The 27,976-nt window shown below is 49.2% G+C and overlaps 1 protein-coding gene across 1 annotated transcript in view; it reads right to left on the reverse strand.

Moving 5' to 3' along the window:
- Positions 1-408: 408 nt before the first annotated feature.
- RREB1 (ras responsive element binding protein 1) overlaps positions 409-27,976 on the reverse strand; it is a 133,223-nt gene continuing 105,655 nt past the window's right edge. Inside the window, 6 exon segments of the mRNA XM_058555324.1 lie at positions 409-3,819; positions 5,284-6,105; positions 11,475-11,639; positions 18,344-20,585; positions 20,587-21,258; positions 22,691-22,880. Coding sequence (XP_058411307.1) covers positions 3,299-3,819; positions 5,284-6,105; positions 11,475-11,639; positions 18,344-20,585; positions 20,587-21,258; positions 22,691-22,880 — 4,612 coding nt within the window. The 3' untranslated portion in view covers positions 409-3,298.

Raw genomic sequence — 27,976 nt, forward strand, 5'->3', positions numbered from 1 at the left:
ATAACTGGGAGGAAAAGGCAGAGGCCTTTCCTGCCCAGGAAATAGAATTGCCGGCTTTAGCTGTTGCTAAACCACGACAGAGTTGCTGCTGCAGGCCCACTGGCCTGCCCGCTGCCCCGGAAAGGACAGCCCTGTGCTCCAGGATCAAGTCACGACAACAGCCAACAGCGTGCACTTCGTAACTCCACCCTCTCCCCCAGGAAGCCCCCGAACTGCAGCTAAGTGAGCTCAAGAGGCTTCTTTTTAAAGATGCTGCCTGGGTGACAGGGTGCTCCTGGGAGCCCGTGCTGACTGGGAGCAGGCCTGCGATTCCCCTGATGCCCCAGCACCCGTGACCTGCCCTGAGCAGGCTGCGGTTTGAGGGCAGGACAAGCTGACAGCATGACAGCAAATCACAGGACGGCCGTGTGACCGGCAATCTGCCGTTTTGAAATATAACATTTATTGCTTAGATGGTTTGATACAGAACAGCTTTTCTTCTCATTCTGAATTTGGAAGTACTATACACTGAATACAAAGAGGAACAAAAAGTACCAAAACCAAACGTGTGATTCTGTTCTTGTGGCATAAACCAGTTTTGTACATAACCTGTAGCAGCAGTTTGTAAGTTCCCTTTAGAAAAATATGAATTCTACACATTTATTATTGTTTCCTGTTTAATGCATGGGCTGAAATCACTAGGATCAACTTCCTTCTTGAAGAAAGAGAGGAGGACAGAGAGGAACGGAGGGCGGAAGGTACGATGAATCTTCCTGAAACTGGCATCCGGCTGTGCGTAGCTTCCCCGGGGCTGTTTGCAAACATGGCCCTTTGGGTTGTTTGTTTTGTTTTCACAGCCAGGAGTTTCATGTAGTGATTGAATCTCAGCATTGTGTCCATAATTCAAAGAGAAAAACAAAAGAGAAAAACTTGCACCTCAAAAAACTTTTTAGAAGATCCATATATATATATCTTTTTTGTAAAAGCCCTGAGAGAAGGAGAAAGAGAATCAAACAAAATGTCTAGAAACAAATTAGCTGGACATGCAAACTAAGCTATGATTCACCCAGAGTTTAAACAAATCACAAATTTCACAGTTTAATATTGGGGGAGGGGCAGAACAACAAACAAATAATACATTTCTCAACCTCACTAATAAAATGTGGCAAGACCTTATCGACTACGAGGGGACAGATGAAGGCTAGATAAAGCTTTAAATCAAGAGTGATTATTGCGAGCTGCGGCCCGGCCGTGCCGGGGCCCATTCCTGCTACATCTCACCTCGGCGGAGAGTGAAGTCGTGGCTTCTCCCCACAGTGTTGTGAGTTTTAGTGTGGGGAGTTGCAGAGAAAAACAAAACACAAGAAACCCCGAATAACAACAACGAAAATAACGACAATCGTCATGAAAAGGGATGCAGGAACCGCTTCTGACGCAGCAGACCACACTCGGTGGGAAGTGAGACACGGGGATCACTGGTTCTGATCTGTATTCACCTAGAGTAAATAAAACCTCGTTTTGAAACTGGTTCATACATCCCTAATACAGTTAAAAATCATACATACCTCAACCTTTTTCCTTTCACATGCAAAGATATCACTTTTCATTATCTCAAGAATATCTATCTTCCTTTGAAGTCTGGGCGGTTGGATTTTGGCCACCAGAAACTGGTACGGAAGTGGAGAGAAAGGGGTCTGTGTGTGTCTGTGTGCACAGTGGCACTGAGAGCCACACAGCGCCAGGGTCCTGGGAGGGGCGGTGGGGGTGGCTCCCCAGGGGAAGGCAGCACAGGAGGCCCCAGGAGCACGAAGGCTCGGGCATCCCAGAGGTCTCGGCTGGAGGACAGGAGGCTGAACACAAGCTCAGCTACAGTAGGATCTGTTCTCTTCACTGCTGGCGGCTACAGGGAGGGAAGTCTACTGCCTGCATAGGATGGATGCTCATGCAAAAAACCCTGCCTTTTTGCACCCAGGGGTTCAGGTTATTTAAAGAAACTAGAAACAGCACGTTTATCTTCAAGCACCAACCCCAACTTGCAGGAAGGTAAATATCAATCTGTGCCTCATCTTCCATCTTGCATGTGCAGTTTTATTACCAGTAGTAGTAGTATTTCCTCGCTTTGCAAATGACAGTAGCACAGGCGGGTAAGGCTTGGGCTGGGTTTGGCAGGAAGACCGGCGAGTAACAGGTCTCCTCGCTGCCTGGCTTTCTCAGAAGGCCCAGGCGCAGGACCCTCGCTCTCCCCTCTCTGAGCTGCTCCTCAGCCGCAGGCACGGGGACTGTCGTGGCCCCTGCTGGATTCTGCAGTCACGGAGGAAAGGCTTGTCTAAGTACAGTAGAAGAGCTACCGCCCGAGGGCGCCAGGGACAGCTGAGGGCAGACGCTCACACGGGGACCGGGAGGCCCAGGTCTCCCAGGACAAATATTGCCCATTTGTTTCTGCTGACTGCAGAGACCAGCAAACTGATGAACTAAAAATAATAATAATAATAATATTATTAATACATATACTGGAAGGGGGGGAATCAGCTATGTGACATCTGTATATGTTTTCTATAGGTTAAGTTGCCAGGGTAACTCTTCTCTGTAAGTTAAGAACGGATGTTCTGAAACTTGAACAGTAATAGCGTGTCTAACGCTGAAAGAGTGGAAACATGTACGAGGTTGAAGCTAGACTCTTTCCTGGTTTTGGCTTGAACCAAATTGGAAACCTTCATCAACCACATCCTGCAATACCGAGGACCGAATTACAGCTCCACCACGTAGCAAACAACAAAAGAAAAGGTCTATTTGAGAAATGAGCATCTTATCCATGTTTCCTCTGGTAATTTACATGAAATTCACATCATTTTCTTCCAGTTATTGGCTATGGGGATCCAAGGGCATGTTTTTTTCTTCTGTTTCCAGCTCACAGAACAAACGTTACTATCACAGATTCGCAAGAACGAGCTCACACACACCAGTACAGAAGGTAACATTAATGCTTAAATGAAAAGGTCATCTCCAAGTAATTCATTAAAATATTTGCTTTGTTTTTTAAAAAGTCATGCTGGGAAAACACAACACCCAGGCTGACCCCGAAGGACTGGTAAGTAGTTAAGGCACTCGAGTCGGATGTGCTGCGTCTCCCGCACGGGGACGTGTAAGGCTATGGCACCGGGCGAGACGGCCTGCTCTGGCTCGTCTCTTCACTCTCTCTCTCTCAATCTCTCTCACTCCCCGAAGCTGAAGAGCACTGAGGAAACCCCGTGAAATATAGATTCAGGACACTTTGCTCTGCCGGCTTTCGTCTGTGTGCTGGGGGGGACAGGTCGAGCTGTCATTCCATCCCCAGGAGCGGCGAGGCGCCATCGGCTGTGGCCAGGATGGGGTGGGCTGGCCTCTTGCTGTGCAACTCCAGCAGGTCTTGCACAAGGGCCGCCGGGCTCTCCCGGTCAGCATCACCCTGAGACGCCTGCTCCTTGGGGCTGCCCAGGGAAGCGGCCTTGGGAGCACTCCTGCTGGCTTCAGCCTGGCCAGCACCAGCCGTCCGACCCGCCGCCCTCTCTTCCCTGTGGCTGGAATCCTTGGTGGCATTGGCTAGGCTTTCCTTCCGGCTCCGGGTGATCGCCACGTGGTTGCTGGCCGGTAGAGCTGAGTCTGCCTCGTTCTCCGAGACAGGGTTGTTGCCGCTGTGGGTGGACTCGCTCTCACTGTCCTCCTCGCCCCGCTCGTCCTTGTCACTGTCCTTCCCGTGGTGTTTGGCATGCCTGGCTTTCTGGTGGACCCGCTGATGGCGAACCAGGCTGTGCTTCAAGGTGAAGGTTCGCTCACAGGTCTGACATTTGTACGGCCTTTCTCCTGGAACGATGAGAGAAAGAAATTATGTTTGTTGACAGTAAGGCCACCAGTATCCACCTCCTTGTTCTGCGTGAGATCAGCAGCCATACGAGCAAGCGAAGGGGCAGCAGGTGGCAGGGGCCAGGACTCCCTCCTACTCAGGGGAAACCCTCCTAGTTGTCCAAACTGGCAAAAGAGGGAGCAGAAGTGTGAGGGGCCAGCCCGTTTCTCTTTCCCTTTTCTCTCTCAATCGAAGCTTTTCACATACTGATCCAGGGACCAGAATCTCAGAAGTGGAGGCCTCAGGGACATCCAGAATGGCCTGGAAAAAATCTCGTGGAAGGACAGCAGCAGTGTCTCTCCCACAGTGAAGGCCCCATTTCCCAGGGCTCTGCCCAACAGGGGCCCCTCCTAAGTCAAAGGCTCGAGATACTCTGTGTCCTGATACGGAGCAGCTGGGGCTTTCCCTCCTGCTCACAACACGGACCTGCGAGCAGCTGAGAGCACCAGCTGCCAGGAGCCCAAGAATATCTCTCTGTTGGGAGCCAACCACAGGAGCCTCCAAATCCCCCGAGCACAGGGCCGAGCGGACTGCAGGAGGCGGGGGGAGAACGCGGGGAGCGTGTGTGCACCGCGGGCTGGGGCCAGAGGGAGGAGGAAAGCCGAGAGCAAGCCACAGGTTTTTTTTTTGAAGCAGGGGGTGGGTGGATATGTTTGCATCTTTTCACTTCATGAGTATATCCAGGTCTCCTTTTTACCAAAACATCGGTCCCTGCCTTGGGGTTTGTAGCCTCGACCCGGTAGGTGGTGAGTTCCTGGAGGAGCAAGGACGTGTGTGAGCAGGGGTGCCCCGACGTGCCTGTGTGGCAGCCAGGTGAAGCTCCCTCTCGGTTATGTCAGCCCAGCTGCTGCAAAGTGGGTCTGCAGCAAACTTTCCACCTGACAGCTAACGACGCAGCCCGGGCGCAACAACAGAGCCTGGAGCAGCGAGTGCCACAGAGCACCTGTCCCTCCCGCCTGCTCCCCGGGCCACCCCCACGGTCCTTCCCGGCTCAGGACTTGAAGAGACCACACGCCCCAACTGTGCAGCACCCACATTCTTCTAGATGCTCAAGAGACAGGGCAGCCATCATCTCCACTCTAGGGAGAGGAAGACAGAGGCTCAGAGGGAAGGGACTGACCACAATGCTCTCAGAAACACCAATGCTGAGGCACACTCTACTGCCTCCCTGCAAGAAGCCTGTACAGTCCCAGCGCTGAGAGAACAACTCGTTGAACCCCTACTTCACCACGCTTAGCGGGCACATGTGCAAAGTCAGGACGTTCTCTCCCGCCTCCAGCCCGGGTTTCCACCAGTGCTTCAGGGGAGGCTCCTCCTACAGACTGAGGTGGGCCAGAGGGAAGAGACGGGAATCAAACTCACCCCCTGGGGAGGCGTGGGAACCAGGTCGCTCCCCAGGCTCCCGCAGGGGCTGCCGCCCTTACCTGTGTGGGACCTCATGTGCCGGGTCAGGTCCTGCAGGGACCAGAACCTCTTGTTGCACACACTGCAGACCTTCTTCCTCTTGTCGGCCTTGCTGGCCACGCTTCTGGGGGAGTCTGTCTTTGGCTTCTTGTCATCGTCACTCTTCTCTGAGGACTTCTTCTCGGCTGTGCCCTCCCCGTCGGAGGTGCCCTCTGCCTCCTCACTCTGCTTCTCTGCGGAGGCTTCCGATGAGGCCTCTCCCTCGGCCGGGGGCTCCACCAAGGGGTTTGCAGTCTTCTCCTCCGGCTCAGGGGCAGGGGGCGTGGCAGGGACGAGCAGTGGCCCTTCGGCTGCTCCGCTCACCCCCTGGCCCTCCCGAGGAAGCGCATCCTCCTCCTTGGACTCCTCGCGGCCGTGAGCCTTCCTGTGGCGGCTCAGGGTCCCAAGGAACTTGAAGCTCTTGCCGCAGATGTCGCAGGCGTGCTTCTGGTCCTGCTGGGTGGAGCCTCCGCTGCCCACGGTGCCGGCGTCGCCCTCGGCCAGCTTGAAGCCCATCAGCTTGCTGGCAAGGTTGAGGTCTAGGCTCTTGTTGCTGACGGTGTCTTCCTCCGGGCCGTCTGTGTCCTCGTCCCTCTCCTCCACCCCACTCTTGTCCTCCTGCTCCTGGCTCTCCTCGGCTCCCTTCTCCTCCCTGTCTACAGGCTTCAGCTCCTCTGTGGGGAGCTCTTCTTCGACCTGGTTGGGCTCAGAGGCTCCCTCCGATGTCGGCTGCTCTTTCTCCCGAGAGGTGAGGTCCAGAACTTCACCTCCTGCGGCTGATGTCTCCACGTCTGACTGGCTGTCTGTGGGAGCAAACACAGGGCAGAGGTTGAGACCAAATGCCACCAAATATGCCCCTTCCAAGGGTTCTGTTGTGACTCAGCTGGACACACCCCCAAAGCCTGTATCCCAACCCCAGCAAGGATTTCTCTCACCCCGAACCCTCATCACTCCTACATCCCCAGAGGGCCAAGATGAACCTGGGGTTAATTTACAAAAGGCAAAAAGAGCCACCACATACACACAGGTTGGGGTCACGGGGCTGGCTGTGCCTTAGAACTCCTGTCCTCCCCTTCTACTGCCCACTAGCTGTGCCCGGCACCCTCCACTGCCACACACAGGGATGGGCAAGCCCCGAGGAAGGTGAGAGCGACTCAGGGCAGCGCAGACAGAAGGGACTGTGAGAGAGGAGAGTGGGTGCATGGGTGCATTCCAGAGACTCACAGCACTAGGGAGATGGAGGAAGCCGAGCCGTAAAGGTTATTTTTCCAGTGCAAAGAGATTACACAAACATGCAACATACACAGGACTACCCTCAAACACTCCCAAACGTGGTATCTGGTGAGTGTCTCCTAGAAATGGCCCAAAGCATGTGTCTGTGCTGTGGGGCACATGCTCTCGCCTGATGGCTCATCTCCAGGCAGAGTTCCAAGGCGAAAGGAGACGCATGCACACCTGGGGGCCTCGCTGGCTGCTGTTAGGACCCCATGTAGGGAGTGGAAACACTTCCTGTCTCTCAGTTTGTTCCTACCTGTCCACTCTCCAGAGCAAACCCAGATGTGGAAAGTCTACCATAGTTTTTACAGACCTTCTGAAGGGGTGGCACTGTGGCAACACTAACAACACCCAGCAGAGGACAGTATTTATGAAATGCACCATCTTCTTGTCATTCAGGTTGAATGAGGACTTAATGACTTTTCCATTATGTGCTATGACAGTGAAGCTGTGTGCTGAGACCTACCATTTAACTATAGATCCAATGGCCAATTTAATACTGCAGGCACTCAGAAGCTCCTCCGTGGGTCAGGCTGACGAAGCTCACTGGTTCAGGGCACATATGCTAGATGCACCTCCCTCATTACGGCAGGTCTCTGATCACAGTGCTGGAGCAGATCCATGCACCTGACCTGGGTCCTCACGTGATGGGACCAGATGTACCAGTGTCCACCCATGTCCACCACTGTCTCTGAGTCACATGCTTGATTATATGCCATCAAGGTGGTCCCTGGGCCGGGGACAAAGGAGCTGGCACCATCCCTCCCATGGTCACACCTGCCTAGGGCTTCTGGCTTACCTACAACCAAATGCAAGTGGCACTTCCACTCACATCATTTCACTGGTTTCATTCTGACTGGACCTTTTGGCAGCCACTGTTTGAGTATCTCAAAAGGCTTCAGAAGGATAAATAATCATGGTGTGAATATAAAATTTCTAACAATAAATGATTTTTGAAAATTATCCAAAAGTTTAAAGAAGATGAATCCTGAGATATATACACCAATGTCTAGGTCATGTTCTAAGGAAAACCTAGATGCTCATTTTCTTGAATCACTCTAATAGGGAGTGATTCAATAGGGAGCACCTATTAAATGGGTTTTGGTATAAATTCTGTAATAAAAAAATATAGAATGCTCAGTTTCTTGTTTGTTGGCTTTGTGGGTAGTTACATTAAAAAAAAGGCTTAACTCTGATTACTTCCTATTTGTCACAGTATATTCTAGGCGTTTGCTCTTAATTAAAATTTTTTCACCAAAGAACATGGATTATTTTTAAGTTTAACTGTAATAGAAGATATTTAAGATGATCTTGAAAAAAAATAATTAACTCTGAAACCAAACCCAAATAAATATACTAATATCCAATTGTCTCACTCCTGGGCCCGCCCTCAGTGTCAATAATGCAGAGTTCACCCTAAACGCCAGAGAGGCGAACTCACCTCCTCTGGTGAGCAAAGGGGGCTTGGCTGTGCTCTACCCAACTTCCACTAGGGGGAGTGTTTTAGCAGGGCAGCCGTGCCCTTCAAGTTCCCAGCAACTTCAATCGATTCTTATCAGTGATTCTTGGGAACAAGAGACTTATCCTCTTTTTGTCTCATGAATATCCAGCTTATAACATCAGGTCCTCTTTTGATTCCCACCATTCTCAACTACCCACATTTCCAAACGCAAGTAGCTGAGCTGATGACTTTTGTAAGCAATGCCACCTACCTTAAAGTGTTAATTCTCTGTCCCCATCAGTCCCTCATTTGTGATGCTAAATCTAAGAAACTGCTAGAGGAAGCAGACAGAATCCTGAAGGCACTAGTAGATAATAAACCCGCAGCTCCTCCTATGGGAAAGTGAAGACTTTCGTGTCAGCTCAACAACGAAGTATGTATTGCTTCCTAGAAATTCCATGTTTCTCACGGAATAACCTAAATACCTAATCAGATTGGGCAGGGGCACAGCTGTGGAGGAAGTTGCTCGGTCTGTACTTCACCTACCGAGCAGCAGAGCAGCACTTCCTGTGGTGCAGTCCACGCTGGCATGTGCGGCTTCTGTGCTGGTAAGGGTGGCCACCATTAAGGGAAGGTTTAAAAACTTCACGTTTATACTGATGTAAAAAGTCATACGTAGGTGCCTACAAATATGAAGGCATCAAGGAGGAAGAACCACGAGTATTCTCGCAGGGCACCTCTCTGCCCACAAGAAAGTGAACGAAGAGCTTCAGTTTAACTTTGAATGGCCAACATGCCCCTTTAAGCTGGAACTGCCCCATGGTAGCATTTTTAGCATTCCTTGGGGGAAAATCTAGGGTACGTTTTTGTGAAAGGCCTTATGTGATTGAAAAAGTCAGACTTATGTTATAAAACATGTTTAGGGATTTTAAGAAAATGCAACCTAGGCATATAAACCTAGAAAACCCAGGAACTTCCTTGGTCATTTCCTGCCCTTGTTCTTTTATGGTCCTCCTCCAAGGCCTCACTTTCTTCACTGGAGGGAGCCCTGAAAGAAACTTCCACTCCCCCCAGCATGCTCACCTGGTTTTAAAACTCTTCTTGAAATCACTGCACTCCCCCCTCCCTCACCCCCTTCTCCCCCTCCTGAATCTCAGACCTCTTTCTCACTATGGATTGTGACCACAATTAAACCAAATATATATTTTCTCTTCGCTGGTTTTACATTGCAACTTTCAGTGAGTTTTCTTTTTCAGAGGCCTTGACCCTTAAAGAAAACCTATACCACTTCTGGGGCAGGGTGGCCGTGCGGGAGGCTCTGATGGGATTTGGAAAAATTGGAAAAACAAAACTCATAACTGCAAATTAAAAACATAAATACACCCTGAATGTAAAACTTGGTGCTGAACTGAAGCTAAGATATAAATTTCAGTTAGCTTTGTGTCTGCAGGCTTCTCCAGCTGTCCCCACAGATATCAGCAGGGGTCCCAGGTCTGGTGTTCTTCCATATGATCAAGAAGCTGCACCCAAAATGTGCATCCAGCAAATGGTTATTACACTTTAAGACTACTCTGCAAACCCGGAAACCAAGGGCTCCCCTCGACCACCTCAATTACCCGCTGCTCTCTCCCCTTTGGAACCACTACGGACAGAATCACATAGCTGCTTTTTTTTTTTTTTTTGTGAGGAAGATCAGCCCTGAGCTAACATCCATGCTGATCCTCCTCTTTTTGCTGAGGAAGACTGGCTCTGAGCTAACATCTATTGCCAATCCTCCTCCTTTTTTCCCCCCAAAGCCCCAGTAGCTAGTTGTACGTCATAGCTGCACATCCTTCTAGTTGCTGTGTGTGGGACGCGGCCTCAGCATGGCGGGAGAAGCAGTGTGTCGGTGCGCACCTGGGATCTGACCCCGGGCCGCCAGCAGCAGAATGTGCGCACTTAACCACTAAGCCACGGGCCGGCCCCACACATAGCCGCTTTCTTAAACTAGGCTGAGGGAAAATGTGCCAGGCTAGTTCTGCCAGCCTCCCTGTGGGTTTCCTGGGGTTGAACAGCAGATCACCTAGCAACCTTTGGCTCAAGGGGATCCAAGTCACGGCAAGATTCTGTGAGCGTCCATACCCTTCTTTACTCAAAGATCCTGGCCAATTGTGTGGCATGGGAAGCTAGAAGGAGGAGCCAGCGAACCAGCCTACACTTTTATGTTCTTAGAGGGTTTGATCTTAACCAAAGGGCCTGGCAGTTCAAGGGCTTGTTTCACCAGGGCTCAATGGGAGGTGTAGGGAAAGCACAGAGGGTTCCGGATCAATTCCTCTTCCTGGAAATGATACCCATTCGGATGTGCCCCTCTCCCCCTGTAACTGAGATACAGACAAGGGGGTTAGGGGCTGGGATTAAAGCCCGACACTGACTCCCAGTGCAGGAGAGGGGGACTCCCAGACAACACAGCACCCCACCCCCACCCAAGTCTGAGGGTGAGAAGCACAGGACACAATTACAACCCTAGAAAAACACATCTCAGGGGGAAATCACCTCAGCTTCAAGCAATGGGGAAACGTCAAGCTTTGAAGATTTGTAGAACTGAATCCATACTTGCAATGCTGTTATTATTAACCCTTGGCCAACTAGCCGTGTGTCGAAGTAAACTGCAGCAGCCAATTTTTTGTCTTGTTTGTTTTGGGGGGTGGGGGACGCTGAACCCCAGCAGCTGGAGATAACAGAATGTACTGAATAGAGGACACGAGTAAATACAGAAGCTGTAAGGAAAAAAAAGGTGGCAGGAGACGCACTGGGCAGCCGTTAATTGCTCTGTGGGGGGCTAGAGGAAGGAAGCACATATCAGCACATGAGAATAATACCCGGATTCAGGTCAAGCAGAGATGTGATTAAAGAAAGGACATGCAGAGTGCTTTTTCAAACAAGACAAAGTTTTTACTGGGAAGAGAGTTATTGAAAAGAAAAACACCCTACCCTGCCCCTCCCCTCCCTGTCAAGGGCTGGGCACCACTAGTTCCTGCAATACCCTGACATCTGAGCAAACCCATCCCTGCTCTGTAGGGTGCAGCAGAGGCTGGGGTTGGAGAAAACAACACCCCAGGCCTTGATGGTTTCACATCCCTTTTAGATGTGCTCCTATCAAGAGCCTGGACTGCACACCCTCCCTCACATCCCCCCTCCAGTGGGCCCAACAGCATGAACACAGACCTCTGCTGGGAGGGTGACATCTTCCCTAGCAGCTCAGAAAAGCAATCTAGGGGCACTGTCCTTGTTTCCCAAATCCCCATCCTGCTCACGCTCCTGGTCCTCGGCAGGGCCCGCCTTTCTGGACTGCAGAGTCCTACAGAGAAGTGGAAAAGGCAGCCCCGCCACAGCTCGGAGGGCTGGAGTCAGCTACAGCGCTAACGGAGCACTCCGAGCGGCCCTCCTCTCTCCCTCTCCATCACCTGGAAGCACTACCTGTGCTATCATGGGGTCCAACATCACTCTCTTTTGACTGGGGGATAAGCCCGTTTCTTCTCAGGGAACAGTTGGTAACTCCGTGTTTGCGTAACTGGTGGCGTTCACAGTTAGATTTGGTAGAAAAGAAGGCATCGCATTTTTGACAAGGGAAGGGTTTCTGACCTGAAGCAGGAAAAAAAATATATATTTATCTGGCTTTCTACTGCAATGAAAAAGAAAAGTCGCTTTCGATTCACTTTCCTGGGATTATCATTTGTTCCCTCCCCTCCTCCAGCCCTTTAAAAAAATAAACAAAATCTATTAAAAAAAATACTGAGAATATCAACAACTCAGGTGATTGTCTACCCTTATCCTGAGTGGAATGGAATGAAGGTCTTATCTTCAAAATACTAAAATTTAACAACGAACCCAAGATACACACGTTTAAAGCAAAATAACAGTATAACAATTAAAAACCTTAAATAACAACAACAAGTGAGTGAAGGGATTTTGGAGCACAGCAAGAAAACACCTGGAGTCTGTCACAAAGAGAAGACACTTTTAGTAACTCCCAGCATGACAAGGACTATGGACGCTGGGAAATCAGATGGGATGAAGGAGCACGCCTAGGGGCCTTCCTGGAGGAATCTTGAAGTCCCTGGGTGTCTTTGGGACTGGCCCCTCCTCCTGACCTAGGTGGGGCTGGCCCACCACAGCAGACCAGAAGTCAGCGAGTCTGACTTCCCAGGACTCCTCCTGTCTGACCTGCTGAGTCATCCTGCAGTGACCTCTGCCCAAGGTCACTGTGGTTCCGGCTGTCGAGACAGAGGAGGTCTGCTCTAAGAAGCATTAAAGCTTCTTTGTTCCCCTGCTCTAAGCTCCTGCTCCTTAGTAAATAAGTGACCAGCAAATAACTGAGTCTGATTAGGAGATCACTGTTCCACTCAGCAGACCTGCGCGTGAAGAGAAGCCACTGAGCAGCCCTGTGCTACCCCAACTCCACGAATGGGGTCACCTGCTGAGAACGGAGGAGCATGCCCCTGCCCCCAGCAGTTATCTGCTTTGGTTTGCCTGCCTCTCCTTTTATTTGGATTCCTTCTGTACTGTAAACACAATGTTTCAAAATGCAAGCCAGGCTCCTCTGCAATCTCCTGTATTTACGGGGATGATGTGAGGGGCAAGCAAGGGCCAGGGCAGAGAGTGGGGATGGGAAGAAGAAGGGGAGGAGGAGAGGGGAGAAGGGAAGGGAGCAGGTGGGCTTCCGGAGAGAGAAGGGGGTCAGTCATTTACTGGATCACTGGATTCTTCTGTTTTCCCCCATCACCAGATGCTAAGGTCCCAGTTTCCGATTTTACAGGAGAAAAGGTTTGTGTACTAACAGACATGACTTCAATGCTGCAGCCCAGCACTTCTGTCTGGTAACCTTGGGACTGCCACAAACACACATGTCCAGAACTGGCAGGAAAGTCAACCCCACAGCTCCCTCGAAACGCCCATCTCGGGCCCTTCAGCCTTCCACCTAGATCACTATCCACAGATGCCTGCACCAGTGCAGGTGCGCAAGCCAGGGGCCTGGCGCCTGGGGTTCGCAGAGGAGAAGGAAGGACTAGCACAACTCCGGGATCACTGTAACCGCCAAGTTTGAGCATGAGTAGTAATCAAAGAAAGGGGACATTTATTCCCTCCTGAGCTGAAAGACCCCTTCAGAGGATGGTTCCAAATCACTGGTGGAGCAATTTTTAAGAATACAGATGCCTGGCACAATCAAAGACCACAGAATCAGAAACCTGGGAAGGGTGGAACCAGAAGCCCAGAAACCTGGCATGTGAACTTGTAAGGAGCTCCACAAGGGCCCCACAGGATGAAGTGGAGAACCCATCGCCTGCCTTTACAAAGCTCAGTAGGTGTTTTCCACTAAATTTATAAAAATGCCTACCTTAAAAAAAAAAAATGATGCTTTTGTGTCGACTAGTTGTAAAGTATTTTAATGTTTGTGTACCTTTCAAATTTCTTCTTGCTTTTCACTAAAAATTGAACAGAATATTTAATAATTATTCGGGCTCCATTTTAATAAGTAAGGAAAAAAATACTTTTCCTTTACTACTTTATTGTCAAAAGGCAACATCACAGCTTCTCCGAGTCAGGCCAGACTGAGAGGAAGACAAGTCAGGAGCTCCGACTATGAAGTGGGATATGATTCTGGATTTCAAATAAAACAACTGGTTTCTTGCTTCTACCTGTTACATGATTTACTCTGTAATTTTCACACTGGTGAATGCTTCACTTTTGCAGCTGGTTTGGATAGCCAGGCTGATGTCCCACAATGATGAAGATGCATATTAAGGCTAAATTCAGAAAACAATTCAATGACATGAAAGTACTGTATCACATTATGAAGAGTCCCAAAGTGACAACTAACAAGAGTCTTTACAAGTTCACATTTCACCGCGTAAGTCATACGTTTTAACAGCAGTGTGCTCCAGGTTGCATCGACAGAGGAGAAGATGAGCCCTTTCTGTATTTTATAATTGTATAGGTTTCAAAAAAACTTGTTGACTGGTAATCTATAGGGAAAGTATTAAGTGATTTTATTTATTTGGTAACTGCCACAAATTACTGCTTTAGCCAGGGGTGTTTTTAAATGTAACCACAAGGAGTTACCTTTGCATCAAAGACGTATGACATCCCTCCATCCCCAACGTGGGCGGTAAAAACCACCAGCCAGCCCGTTTTCACTCTCACAGAACAGTCAAGAAATGAAGAGAGAAATTTTATACGAAATGACGTTATCTGGCAGGCACTGGGGCAACAGTGAGTAGAAGAATGAACAATGACATGGCCTCACACCCTCAGACTTCTCTCCATCACCCCTCCACCCTCTCAGTGAAGGTTTCTTTCCATATTTTTTTTCTTTCTGTATTGCGGGGTAGTGGGGAGAGGGCTGGCTGGGTAAAAATGGCCAAAGCTGCCACTTAAGAAAGTTTAACCAAACACAACCGGTGTTAGAGTGCCTTCCACACTTAGCTTTGCACATCTTACTGATTTCAACTCTGAGGCCTGCTGCCTGTGAGCAGTGGGTAGGAGAGGTGAGTGGCGAGGGCCCCAGGCTGGCAAAGAAAAGCAGTTAAAACCAACTGTGAGAAAGTGAGCAAGCCAGGGAATCCCAGATTGTCAGAGCTGGTGGGCACCTCAGGCATCCTAGGGTCCCGACCCTTTCCTTTTATGAGGAAAGGGAGGAGAGGAGGAAGATTAGGATGGAGACGGAAACCAACTGGCTGTGTTTTCTGGCACTCACTCCTCCACCTGTGGCCTAAAAACATGAGATGCTCATGAGGGGAAAAGGAAGGAACAGTGAACTATCCTCTCCTAAAGAGGCAACACTGTTCAGGCAGAGAAGGGTAAGTGTCCCCAATCAACGGGACGCTATGGGCTGGCAGAGGGTGGAGAGGAGTGGAAGAGGAGATTCAGTCGTGTGTGGAGAGCATGCCAGGGGACATGAAATATGACAGCAAACGCCAGCTTCCTCATAAGACACAATTCCTAGAACCGGAGCCATGTATAGAGAAAGGCCTGAAACCACGTACCCCTTGCCTGTAGCAACAGGGAAGCCCTAGATGGACACTTGACATCTGGTTTACTTAACACTGCCTGTTTGGGGAGTGGGGTGAACTGGAAACACGTCTGTGAGACAATGTATAGACATTATAATAATTCTATGCATTTGCCAAGAGATCGGGAGAAAGCTGACTCTCAAGATACAGACACAGTTCACCTCAAAGCAATCTAAAACTGGACTGCTCAAAGCTTCTGGCTGGAACGTGGCTCGATTTTAATGCTACAATTAAAAAAAAAGCCTCTTCCTGTATAACGCTTGTTTACAGGGTCATTTCAGAGTCCATGTTTAATTTCTGTACTCTTTCACATGTGCCTTAGTCTTATTTTAAAGTTTCTGGAGGGAGCACCTCACAGAAGGCTAGGCGGCTGAGAGACAGGCAGCTCCGAGGTTCTTCAACAGCAGAGCTGTCTACCAGGAAAACATCACTCTGTGGGAGAGCTGGTGGATCAGACGACTGCCCACGCTCCGTCCAGTTCCAGCGCTCGATGAACGGAAAATGTTCTAACACAGCACCAGACACAGCCAAGTGCTCTATAAAATTATTTAACAGAGGTGATGCTGAGACTGTCGCTGGGAGCTGAAGCAGGGAGACAGCAAAGGAAGTTAACAGAGCCCAACGAGCGCTGACCTTTACATAGTGTCTGTGTGTGGCTAATACCACTCCACAGTCATTAAGTCTCTGAGGAATAGTATTCTGGTCCACATCTATGTTCTGTCTTATCTCAAACCACTTCCCAATCTTCTGCATCAGGACATGTCAGGATACAGGGAGACCAAAGGAGGCATGCCCTATATGCCTTCAGATAGAGAACAGCCACACCACTTGACCACAGGGCGGCAGCAGGGAATCTGACTCGGGCTTTGAACTCTAGCTCTACTGCTCATTAACCATAGACCTGTAGGCAAGTTACTCAGCCTCTCTGAGCCTCCATTTCCTCACGGCAAAATGTGGACAACATTGCCCTCATGGGACAGTCATGAAGACTAGCTCTGAAAGCTTTCTCTACCAACCCTGTACACAAGGATAACCCCACAAGTCCAGCCCACCACCACCACTACACGAACATAATGTGATAGGATGTCAGGGAGCAGGCCGAAACAGACACAGCCATTAGAGGCACAGTAACTGTGCAGGGAGAAGTGGCAGAACATGTTCATATTTACATCCACCCCCCCCACCCGCCTTAAACAAACCTCCCATCTTTCTTGCTCAGTTTCAGATGCTACCAAATTTTAAACCAACCAGGACATTTTGGCATTCAAAAGCCAGGCAACCAAAACGACTGGATTCACAAGTGGGAACTTACATCAGGCACCTGCAAAGACACCTTGAAAGGAATACCACTTGCTCCAGCCCTCTTAGACAGACTGTCAGCTTGTCGAGAAGAGAACATCCAGGAATAAATGGCCCATCTGGGGAAAATGTGCACAGAATGCCCCAGCACAGCGCTCCTAGCGGGAGGAGGGCGGTGGGGAGGCCGGGTGATGGCAGGGCAAGAGCTACCCTCACCATCTGATCCAGACCATCTGCTTCTGAAAAGTGGTAACAGAAATACTCACTTCTCCAGAGACTCTGCAGGCGACAAACAGGTGTCACCCAAAAAAGGGTAGCAAAAGAGACTGCTGTGTGGGCCACCTTCTCTTTAAGATGCATCTTCTCTCTGAACCACTTTCTTCATTAGACCTGTTATTTTACTTTGTCAGGCTCAAATGATTTCAAACGGAAAGAAAATGACGGCCTGAAAAATGCAGCATATACTTTAGAAATCTAGAAATTCTGTTCTCTGTTAAATGAGTCCTTCATGGACAGGCACATCTGACTTGCTGCCATTCAATTCCTGGATTTGAGGCCCTATCACACCAAAAAGAAAAGCTGCGTGTATGTTGCACCCGGCCTCAGAGACTCCACAGCTTGCTCTCCCCTCCCCGTCTCCTCTCTGCACACTCTCATTTCACAGGGATAACTCTGTGACCTCATTCCCACCATCTACCTCATTAGTAGAAACAGCCTTCTTCAAAGCTTCACGTGATGATCAACCCCAAATGAAGCGTTTCCACCTGGGTACAGAGTGTGGCTCACACCCAGTTCCCACTACCCTCCCCTCACCACACTGTAAGCTTTCTAATTACCTAGGGTTGCCAGATATAGCAACTAAAAATACAGTTCAATTTGAATTTCAGATAAATAACAAATAAGATTTAGTACACTCCAAATATTGCATGGAAAATATTTATACTAAAAATTGTTTGTTGCTTATTTGAAATTCAAATTTAACTGGCATTCTGTATTTTATCTGGCAATCCTGTACCATACGATTCTTTATTCGGTTTTAGGTCCTATCAATATTTGGGTGGTATCTCCAAAAGGTTAAGGATCTTACCCAATTTATCCTTAGTGCAACAATATAAATCTTGTATGAAATTCAGTAAATTAGAATTAACATGACAGCTATATGATCATTTAACCAGAAGTACTGGTATAAAATTACTTAAAGTGCATTCCTTATCTTAAACTTCTCTTTAAAAATCAACATGTAGAAACTCACATTTGAAAAATACTTTTGGGCTATCCTTTTGGTAATTTCAGTCTGTTACTTAGACGTTATTTACATCTGTGTGTTTCCCTGGAACAGCAGACAATTTTAGTGTAAATAAAATTTTAAAAAGTTCTAAAACTATTTGTCACTGATTTTCACAATAAACGGGAAGATGCGACCGCCTTAGTGAACTGAAAGATAACTGCAAAATTTGCGATATTTCCCTTTACGAATACCTGGTGGTCAAAAGAACTTCACAGAATGCTGAAAATTTTAAAAGCTACCTTGAGGACATTGAGATGCAATTTCTCCTGTCAAAGCACTGAGTTCCTTCTGGCCCAACACCTCAACACAAAGTTCCACTTCCTCCTAGCTGTCTCCAGGCGTAACCAAGTAAATAATTCCACTACCTGCTCCAGAAGGCATGGGGGCCTATGACCACGTTCACCTACAAACACCTTACGTTTCACACCTCCCTTCACCAGCCGCCCTTGGAGGGCTCAGACAATGGGAACAGGGCATTCTGGTTACAAGACGACAAGCAGAAAAACTCAGGGCACCACCAGGCAAGCCCCTTGCTTCTGAGATTGAGAAAGAGGAGAAACTAAGAATAGGGTCATGGAAAAAGAGTCCCACCCTTTCGACCCCCACCCCTTGTTTCCCCTCATCCGGCCAGCCAGGCCACAGCCTCCCTGTGGGGAAGCAGGACCCATGGCCTGGCGGGCCCCTCTTACCAGTGTGTGTGAGCATGTGCCTCTGGAGGGAGCTGGCCCAAGGGAAGACCCGGGGGCAGTGGGGACAGTTGATCTTCTGCAGGCAGTTGGCGTAGGAGTTCCGCTTTGCCCTCAGCAGCCTGTCTTCTGGGGGGCTACCCTGCTCTTCATCACTGGGCCCGTTGTGGTCAGCAGGAGCTCCAGCCGCCTCATCCTGAGCATCATCCTCTGCGGTCTGCAGAAACGGACTGAACTTGTTGGTGTCTGTAGTGGCCAACATCTTCTCTATGCTGGCAAACTCCCCACTCGAGTCCAGGTCCACGCTGCCGCTGCTGGCTCGCGGCCGGCTCCTCATCCCCTTCTTCCGGCCCCTCTTCTTTGACAAGCCAGCTGGCCCCTGCTCCGTGGGCGAAGCCGCCTCTGGGCTGTTGGCAGCAGGCGGTGAGTCGCTGGATTCTTTGGGGCTTGTGGTGTCAGTGGGGGCAGGGGCGGCTTTAGGGACAGTGCCTCCTAAGCTGTCTGAAACCGTGGTGTTGCTGCCAGCACTGGCGGGACCGGGATCAGCCACCTTGGCTTTCAGCAAGGTGGGCGCGGAGGACACGGACGAGATGATCTGGGCAATGGAGGCCAGCGGGGGCAGCTCTTCGGTCACAGAGGGCTTTGGCAAGAGCAGAGGAGGCTTAGGGCGCAGTGGCCGCAACAACGCTGGGCTGCTTACGAGGGTGGAGTTGCCCAAGATGGGGGGGCTGTTGACGACGGCTGAGGAGTAGATGGGGACAGCAAGCTGAACAGAGCCCTGCAGGGGCTGAGTGTGGGCTTCCAGGATGGTGGCTGCCGAGGACCCCACTGCAGGGGCCGTGGGTTTTTCCAGGATGCCGCTGGACCCCCCAGGCGCCGGCAGGGTAGGGCAGAGTGGTGGACAGGGCGAGGGCTGCTCCCCACTCCCTGGTTCCTGCTCAGACTTCTTGGCTTCGCCGGGAGCAGCTGTCTCCTTGTCTCCTCTCCTGAAGTTTTTGGGGATGGACAGGTCGATGGGCTCCATGGAGCAGTCATAGGGGGACGAGGAAGAGGAGCTCACGAAGGAGGAGGCGTTTTCCTGCTTCACTTGGACCAGGGCCAGGCCCTTCTGGGAGAAGTCCAGGGGCTCGTTGAAGTCCACCGCCAAGTTGCTGGCGGGCTCCAACTTGACTGAGACGTGTGGAGGCGGAGGCTGGGTGGGGCCCCCGTGCAGAAAGCCGTTCTGCGGCTCCAAGAAGGTGGCGAGGGGTTTGTGCTCGCCAAAGGCCCCACTGCCGTCCTCCATCCTCCCCGAGGCCTCGGCAGGCGCCTCCGCAGGGCCCAGGCTTTCGGCCGCTAGGACGTAGCTCTCGATGTCATGCTCGGGCACGTGCAAGTGCTGCTTGAGGATGTGGTGGATGCAGTTGCGCTTGGCCGAGAAGGCGGCGCTGCACTCCTTGCACTCGAAGGGCTTGCGGCCCTTGGGGCAGCCGCCCAGGCCGCGGCCGCAGTGCGTGCGCATGTGGATGCGCAGCGCGCGGTAGTGCTTCAGGTCGTCGCCGCACAGCCGGCACACCGTGTCGGGGGAGCAGAAGGCGTCCACCACCTCGGCCGCGCTGCTGGTCACGTACTCGATGTTCTTCTCGATGTCCTTGCGGGTGGCTTTGAGGTGCTTCTTGCGCAAGTGCCGCTCGCAGTTGGCCTTGACGGTGAAGGGGTAGTGGCAGATCTTGCAGATGTAGGGCCGCTCACCGCTGTGCGTGCGCAGGTGGCGGATGAGCGCAGCCTTGTCGGCGGCGATGTAGTCGCAGATGTTACACTGGTACGGCGAGATGCCCAGGTGGGAGCGCACGTGCGCGCGCAGCACCCCCGAGAAGGCGAACACCTGGTTGCAGAAGCGACAAGGGTAGAGAACCTTGCGCATGGCCGGCGTCTTCTTGCTGCTGGGGCCCGTCATGATGGCTTTGAGGTCCCCCTCCGTTATCTCCTGCTTGATCTTGGCCTCCATGCTCAGGGGCAGCAGGGCCTCGATGATGCTGTCCTGCTCCAGCTGCGTCTTCATCTCGGCCTGGCCTGGCAGCTCCACGCGCGGCTGCTGCAGGAAGAGCTGCGCGGCCGCGCTCGGCTGGGCCCCGGACTTGGACTGCAGCAGGTGGGCGTTGGAGGCCGCCTCCACGGAGCCTTTGAGGAGCTTCAGGGGCGGCGGTGGGAGGCTGGGGCTGATGCAGCCCGGGGAGGCCTGCTGGGCATTGATGAGGGGGGGGGGGCGTGGAGGTGGCCACCACTGTCCGTGGGGCGACCAGGGGCTTTGGCTTCAGAGGGGGCATGTGCTTGAAAATCGCCTGCAGAGGGGTGGCAGGGGCCTTGGAGAGGGGTGGAAGACTGATTTGAGGGGGAGCCGAGGCTGCCATCTTCAGAATCTGCTGGATGTCTGCCAGCTCGATGGCCGACTCCCCGGAGATGGGCTTGACCACAATACTACTGTCTGGCTGGATGATGAAGCCCTTCTGGAAGGGCTGCAGGGACAGATGCTTCATGCTCTCCTTGGTAGCGGGAAGGACTGTGAGAGAACCGCCCAGAGAAGCAGCTTCAAAAGGAGACAGGCTCAGCATGTTGGTGCAGCCGGGGTCCTGAGGTAGCTGACACTTGAGCGTCTGGAGCTGTATTGCTTGGTTGTCATCTGGCAGGGGCTCCTCGGCAGGGCCAGGCCTGATGTCTTTGGTGTGCTGCAGCCCCAGCAAGGCCAGGAAGGTCTTCTGGTCCAGGGCGTCACCAGGCAGGGTCTTGGCCTGCAGCCTTTCCCGTCCCTGGTCTGTGGCGAGGTGGGTCTGCTTGTGCAGGGCAAGCGAGGAGAGCATGGGGAACGCCTTGTCACACGTGTCGCAGACGAAACGGTGCTGCTCGCTGATGCACCTTCGCAGGTTTGTTTCACACCAGGCCTGCATGGAAGCCAGGTCATTGAAAGCAAGGGGGTGAAGAGGAGGGTTTAAAAACAATCACTCAACTGAGATGTGAAGGTCTTAGTTGTACAACTACCCCAGTAGCCAGCCCTTCTCCATAATTTGTAAGGAGCCGACCTTCCCTGCTTGCTAACTCGGAGACTAAGGAAAACCACAGAGCAGCTGAAGAATCATGTTTGCTTGATGAATGACATCAATCCCTAGGGTATCTCAGCAGGGCAGCACTGAAGTACAGTTAAGTAGTAATACCATGAAGGTAGCATTAATCCTCTTTTTAAAAATGGGTGCCTTGCAAAACTAACTGATGGTGGAGGGAGGGAGGAGGGCGAAAGGGATAATTCGGCACATGTGTGTGGTGATGGGTTGTAATTAGTATTTGGGTGGTGAACATGATATAATCTATGCAGAAATAGAAGTATAATGATGTACACCTGAAATTTATACACTGTTATAAACCAATGTTACTGTAATAAACAAAAAATTAAAAAAAAACAATAACATAAAAAAGAAAAATAAACGACAAACTCTGTAAAAAACAAAAAAAACTAACTGATGGTGACTACCTGCCATCAGTGGAGACCTGGCTACCTCTGTGATTGTGGAAAAGAGGGCACGGCCTGGGAAGGGGCGCAAGGGAGCACCATCTAGTGCGTTACACGAGTGTACAGATATGGGCATATATGTATGCATGTATACATATGGGTGTATACATATGGAATAATTAATTGAACTTGAGGCTTCTGTACTTGAATAATTTCACTGTTGATATCTTCTACCTCAATTTTTTTTGTGTGTGTGTGAGGAAGATCAGCCCTGAGCTAACATCTGTTGCCAATCCTCCTCTTTTTGCTGAGGAAGACTGGCCCTGGGCTAACATCCGTGCCCATTCTTCCTCTATACGTCAATTTTTAAAAACTGGAAAAAATAGTTTCAAACTAGCTTCAGGAGGTGTTTTATAAGCAGAGAACAAATATGGCTCAGGTTAATGATGACCCAAAACATTTTTAATAGAAACTACCACACTGGAAATATATAACTGTAATATGGATATTAAACAAATATTTAAAAAATACAAACTCAATTGGGATAGGGCTGGGGTGGAGGTGGTGAACAATTCACAACTTTAAATCCAAATGCCCTAAGAATGGGCAAAAAGCACTGATGAGCTAGACTCATATGCAAGTTAGTATGAAATGCAACACAAAACATAAAAGGCCACCTACCCCTCCCAACTCAAAGACCCAATGAAGACTGAAAGGGCCAAGCTGAATTTCAAGAGAAAAGGTGTTATAAAGAAGACAAAACCCAACTGACAACATTTTAAGGAAAAGAAAACCTCAGGGTGTGGAAGTTTAGTCTAACTATGTGGACTGTGGAAATGGCTGTCAGCTCCATGGGCCAATCAGAATACCTGAGAAATCCGAGGAAACTTCCTACAGGAGAAGTCAGTGAATCCTAAGTCGTGGAAGCCAGCAGGAATAGAAGGGTTGTTCTGTATGAAAGGCCTTCCCATTGCATCCCTGGGAAGTTGTTTGTGGACAAGTGCATTGTGGCGTAGCAATCCTCGATGTGTTCGAAAGGTGACGCAGCAAATATCACATCTAGGAGAAGAAAGGGACGGGATATGAGGCAGCAGCCAAGACAGAGCTTCCACCTGTCCATTAGCCTTCTTATATTTTATGTTCCTTCATTTCACTTGAGCAAAATAAAAACGATATGACATCAAGAAGCCAGTCTTGCTCATGGTTAGCAACAAAAAACTCTTCCTTTAAAAAAATATATCCTACCAACTTTTGGATAGCCCATCTTTGCAGACAGCACAGGTGTGTCCAACGAGAAGCTAGCTGGGAATGTGAAGCCACTGGTGCAGGCCTACTTGTTCTTACCTGAATTATGCGACGTGGAATGACCATTTCCCTCCCTCAGCTCAATGGGTTCTAATTATCAAAAATGTTTAAAAGTCAAAAAGCATGAATTTATACAGCATCTACAGCGATCACATCAGCATCCCCCGCATCTGATCAGGATAAAATGATAATCAAATTCTCCAAGTGAGTTAGTAGCACGTGACAGTGATTATGTGTTCAATTCTGATACTGTTACCATATATCTGAAAAATAACAGTACCTCTAAGTACTGAGCCCACGCTAAGTGCATGGCATCCTACTGGGGCAGTGTACATGCCCCCACAGGCGGGTGGGCATCCTAACCTGCATCTCACAGATGAAAACAATGAGGCCCCAGAACATCAAGCAACGTGGCCGAGGTCACACGGCAGTAAGCAGCAAGGGCAAAACATGAGCCCCTCCCACCTTCACCTATCCCAAGGCTTTCCTAGAAAGACTCCCACAAAGGCAGTCCATCCAAAGGTCATCATGCCTCACTTCAGAGATGGCCTCCGACACCTTAAACGTCCTGGGCCAGATGCATAACAAACACCATTTTATAATGGCGTGTCTCCCTTTTCTCTACTTTTCATACCAGTGTCGTCTTCTGGATCTTCACTTAGAACAGTCTTAAAAACCAATCATTATGATATTATCAACATCCCCTAGACTGGCATTGACTACAGCAGCTACTAGAGTCACATGTGGCTATTTAAATTTAAATTAATTAAAGTTTCCTCAGTCACTGTGGCCTCATTTCATGGGCTCAGTGGAGTCAGGCAGTACAGACCTAGCACATTTCCATGATCGCAGAAAGTTCTGTTGGACAGTGCTGCATACCTAGCATCATTCCAAGTATGTACACGTACAAATGCATTTGACCTTCACAAAACCTCTAAGGTTGGTCCTGTTATTGTTTCACAGAGAAAGAACTTGGGGCACAGAGGGGCAAAGCAACCTGCTCAAGTTTACACTGCATACACCTTAATGGAAACTTTTTTTGCTTTGAAATTCTTCTCTGGAAATAAAGAGATAACGAAATCACCCGTGAAGCAGCTGAGCTCATTTTCATCTAGCGTTGAAAGAGAGAAGTGCCAAGTATGTGCAACTCTGCTTTCCTTATCATGCGGTGGCAGGACACAGCAAACACGTTCCTGCTGTCTGTCCAGCTCTCCTATCTCCACCGCTAACTTGGCTGTATCTCGCCATCAAGATTCCTGTCATCATTCAATTAAATTTAGAATACTGGGTTCCCACGAGCCACTCAAAATGCAAAACTCCTTTTGAAGGAATTCTGTTTGAGCTCACCAACTGTGATAAAGGCTCTGGGAAGGGATGGCTTCAGAGAACCCAGAACACCTTTAGGTACTGAAAGTTCTCACAGCCGTGGGCCCAGACAGCGCAGCTTCCTTCTCCCTCCCTGGCCCTGTTCCCCAGCAAATCCCTCACATGCAGGCCATGTTCTGGGGGGACAGATCCCAAACCACAGAAACCATTCCCTGTCTTAAGCACCCAGAGGACTAAGTCACAGGCTACAAGACAGTTAAGTAGGGAAGCAGAATGGTCGCAGCTACTCTGGGCAAGGTTCCCTCTGGCCAGAACACACTGAAGCCCCACAGGGTGCACGGAGAGGAGGCCACACCCCTCTGGAGCCAGCGGCAGCCCTGTCCTGTTCTACTGCCTTGGAAACGGCGCTATCACCCCACCTCAAGTTCAACTGCACACTCCATGTGCTCACCAACCCATCACCACGCCACTGGTCAGCTGAAAGCTCTGTACTGAACTGAAAGGACGAGAGCAATGTCTGAATCAAGGAAATTGAACACTGACCAGATATTTGGTGACATTCAGAAAGGAAATTGAACACTGACCAGATATTTGGTGACATTCAGAAATCACTGTTCATTTTTTAGTTATAATATTTTGGTTATGCTTTTTTTTTTTTAAGTCCTTGCCTTTAGAGATATATAATGAAATATTTATAAACAAAATGTGATGCCTGGAATTTGTTTCAAAATTATCTGGGGTGGGGAAGAGATGAACCGTGATTGGCCAGGAGTTGATAATTCCTGAAACTGGGTGATGGGTGCATGGGGGTTCATTACATTGTTCTCTCTACTCTTGCATATGTTGGAAATGTTAATACATTTAAAAGAGAGAAACATCTCATTACAAATGGCTAATGAGAGTGGGCTGACTTTTTTGCCTCTTTCTTCAAGTTTCAACAACATCCAAACCACTATTTGTGGTAGGTGCACGTGGGGAGAGCTCACTTTATAAAAACTCCAGAAGAGAAGCCCCTACAGTGAGTCTCATTGTGGCACAGACAGTGTGAAGGAGCCCACATCCCCAGCAGACCTACTGGACAATCAGAACCTCTGGGCAAAGGTGGAGGGGCTGGGGGTCTGGAGGGAGGTAGCCGGGGCTCAGGAAGGCCTCACATGTGAGATTTACATGCAGGCAGAGTGAGCCACCCAGGGCAGGTTGGGCGGTCAAGCCTGTGGCCCATCTGGTTTGGTGCCTTATGAACAAGAGATAGTTCAGATTTTCTCCCTCCCCCTCCTTCTTCTCCTGTGTCCTGTCTGGGCCGTGAACAGGTGAGGTTTGGGGAGTTGTGGGAGATGGAACCTGGTCTGTGCCTTCCCTGAAAGCTGAGACTAAGTGAGGTAAGAGACTGGGACAAGTGCAGAGGCTGTAGAGAGCTGTCACCCAGTGGGCCCTATGGGCATTTCCACCTGAAGTTGACAATAACTCACTCTTCCCGAATTAATAATTAGCACTGATTACATACATTTTGTGTAGGATATTTGCAGAGTGTTTTAAATTAATTTTTACCAGTGTGGGGCACTGTCTCGGATGCTGTGACACTGCAACAAATACCTAAACTCATTTCATCCTCACAACCCAGTGAGACAAACGGCCACACCTGAAAGTGTAAGAATCATTCAGTCACACCTGAAAGTGGAGCCCTGTTTCTCTCTTGCCTTTCCCCTGTGAAGACAGCAGGGTTTACTGCGCCTTGCAGAGAGGGGCTCGTTAATCACAGTTAGGTAAAGAAGGGGCTCATAAAAAAAATTTCATGTACACATTAAATGTTTTATTTAACCTAAAACATATACAGTTGACCCTCATTATTTGTGGATTCTATATTTATGAATTTGCCTACTTGCTAAAATTTATTTGTAAACCCCCAAATCAATATTGGCAGCACATTCATGGACACGCACAGAAAAATATGAGTTGCCCTACGCACACATTCCCAGCTGAGGTCGAACAAGGTGACACACTGCCTTGTTTCAGCTCTCACTGGAAACAAGCATCCTTTTTGCAGTCTATTAATGCCATGTTGCTAGCATTTTAGTGCTTTTTGCTGGTGATCTCGAGGTTTACAATGGCCCCCAAGCTTAGTGCTGAAGTGCTGTCTAGTGGACCGAAGTGCAGGAAGGCTGTGATGTGCCTCATGGAAGAAATACCTGTGTTAAATAAGTTTCATTCAGGCACGATTTACAGTGCCGTTGCCTATGAGTTCAACGTTAATGAGTCGATAGTATTTACTAAATAAGGGGTCTTTAAACAGAAACACACATAAAACCAGGTTATGTATTGATTAGCTGATGAACATGTGACCACAGGCTCACAGGAATCCAACTCTGTGTTTCCTCTAGGAACAATGGTTCAGTATTCACTAATTCTGTGTTTATGGCGCCTTTAGAGAACATAGCTACTGTGAATAACAAGAATCCACTGTGCGTTCATTCGCCCATCTTTTTATGGAGGGAGGGCCAAGGACTTATGTGTGAGTTTAGTTCCACTGAGTGAAGTTCCATGTCGTTGTTACTGCATGAATCATATTCATAATATATCTCTGACTTCCAGTTTTAGATTCTTTAAGGTAGAGTAAGAACTCAGATTCTTGCAAACCAAACTAAAGCAGAATCCCAGATTTTTATGATGCTCGCCACTGTTCACAGGTGTCTTGCCTACCCTAAATTGGATAGCAATAAAAAAAATACTCTGTCCAATCTAGACTATAAACAAGTCTGCTCAACTTAGTTTTCACAGACAATTCTTTTTTTTTTAAACAATATTTCACTGGCTTATATAAAATTTAATTAAATTATAGTAAATGATTACAAACATCACTGACATAAAGAGGCTGGAAAGAAATAATGCTGACTCTTGGGAGTATGCAAGTCAACTGCAAAAGGTGAGCAGGTGGGCCTGAGAGGAGGGCTGCAAACTCTGTGAATTGTACAATACTTTATAAATAAAACATTTTGGAGCATGTGTCCTGTATCTGTTTGTTGTTTAACAGAGAAATGTGTGTATTATGTATGATATACATTTGCATGCATATATAATATGCCAGGTACATTATAAAATATAGAAATAGAAATTTTTAAAGGGTGAGGTAAGAAAAGTTCTGTAATTTTTTCTTGTCCTCCAGAGATCTTTCTGAACACCCTCCACCTTTGAGCCTACTGCACTAGTGCACAGCCTACTATCTGTGAATATTCAGTGTGAGGGGCATCATAAGCAGGTTTTGTAAAAGGCAGTAGAGAGTCTCTCTGAATACGGCAATTAGAATGTACTGCACTCTATGGTAGCAAAGCATTTTTGTAACACTGAGTTTTCATCACTTATTTCCTCTACCATTCCCTTATTCACCTTCAAATCCCTCCCATTTCTGGCACCTAGGACAGAGTTTCACACACAGTAGGTGCTCAGTAAACACACAGCAGAACTAACCAGCGCCAGCCACAACCTCTGTGTCCTCTGTATAAGGCAGATGGGGAGCAGTGGGGGTCGGC

This window comes from Diceros bicornis, chromosome 14 (genome assembly GCF_020826845.1).
Source record: "Diceros bicornis minor isolate mBicDic1 chromosome 14, mDicBic1.mat.cur, whole genome shotgun sequence".
Lineage (NCBI taxonomy): Eukaryota > Metazoa > Chordata > Mammalia > Perissodactyla > Rhinocerotidae > Diceros > Diceros bicornis.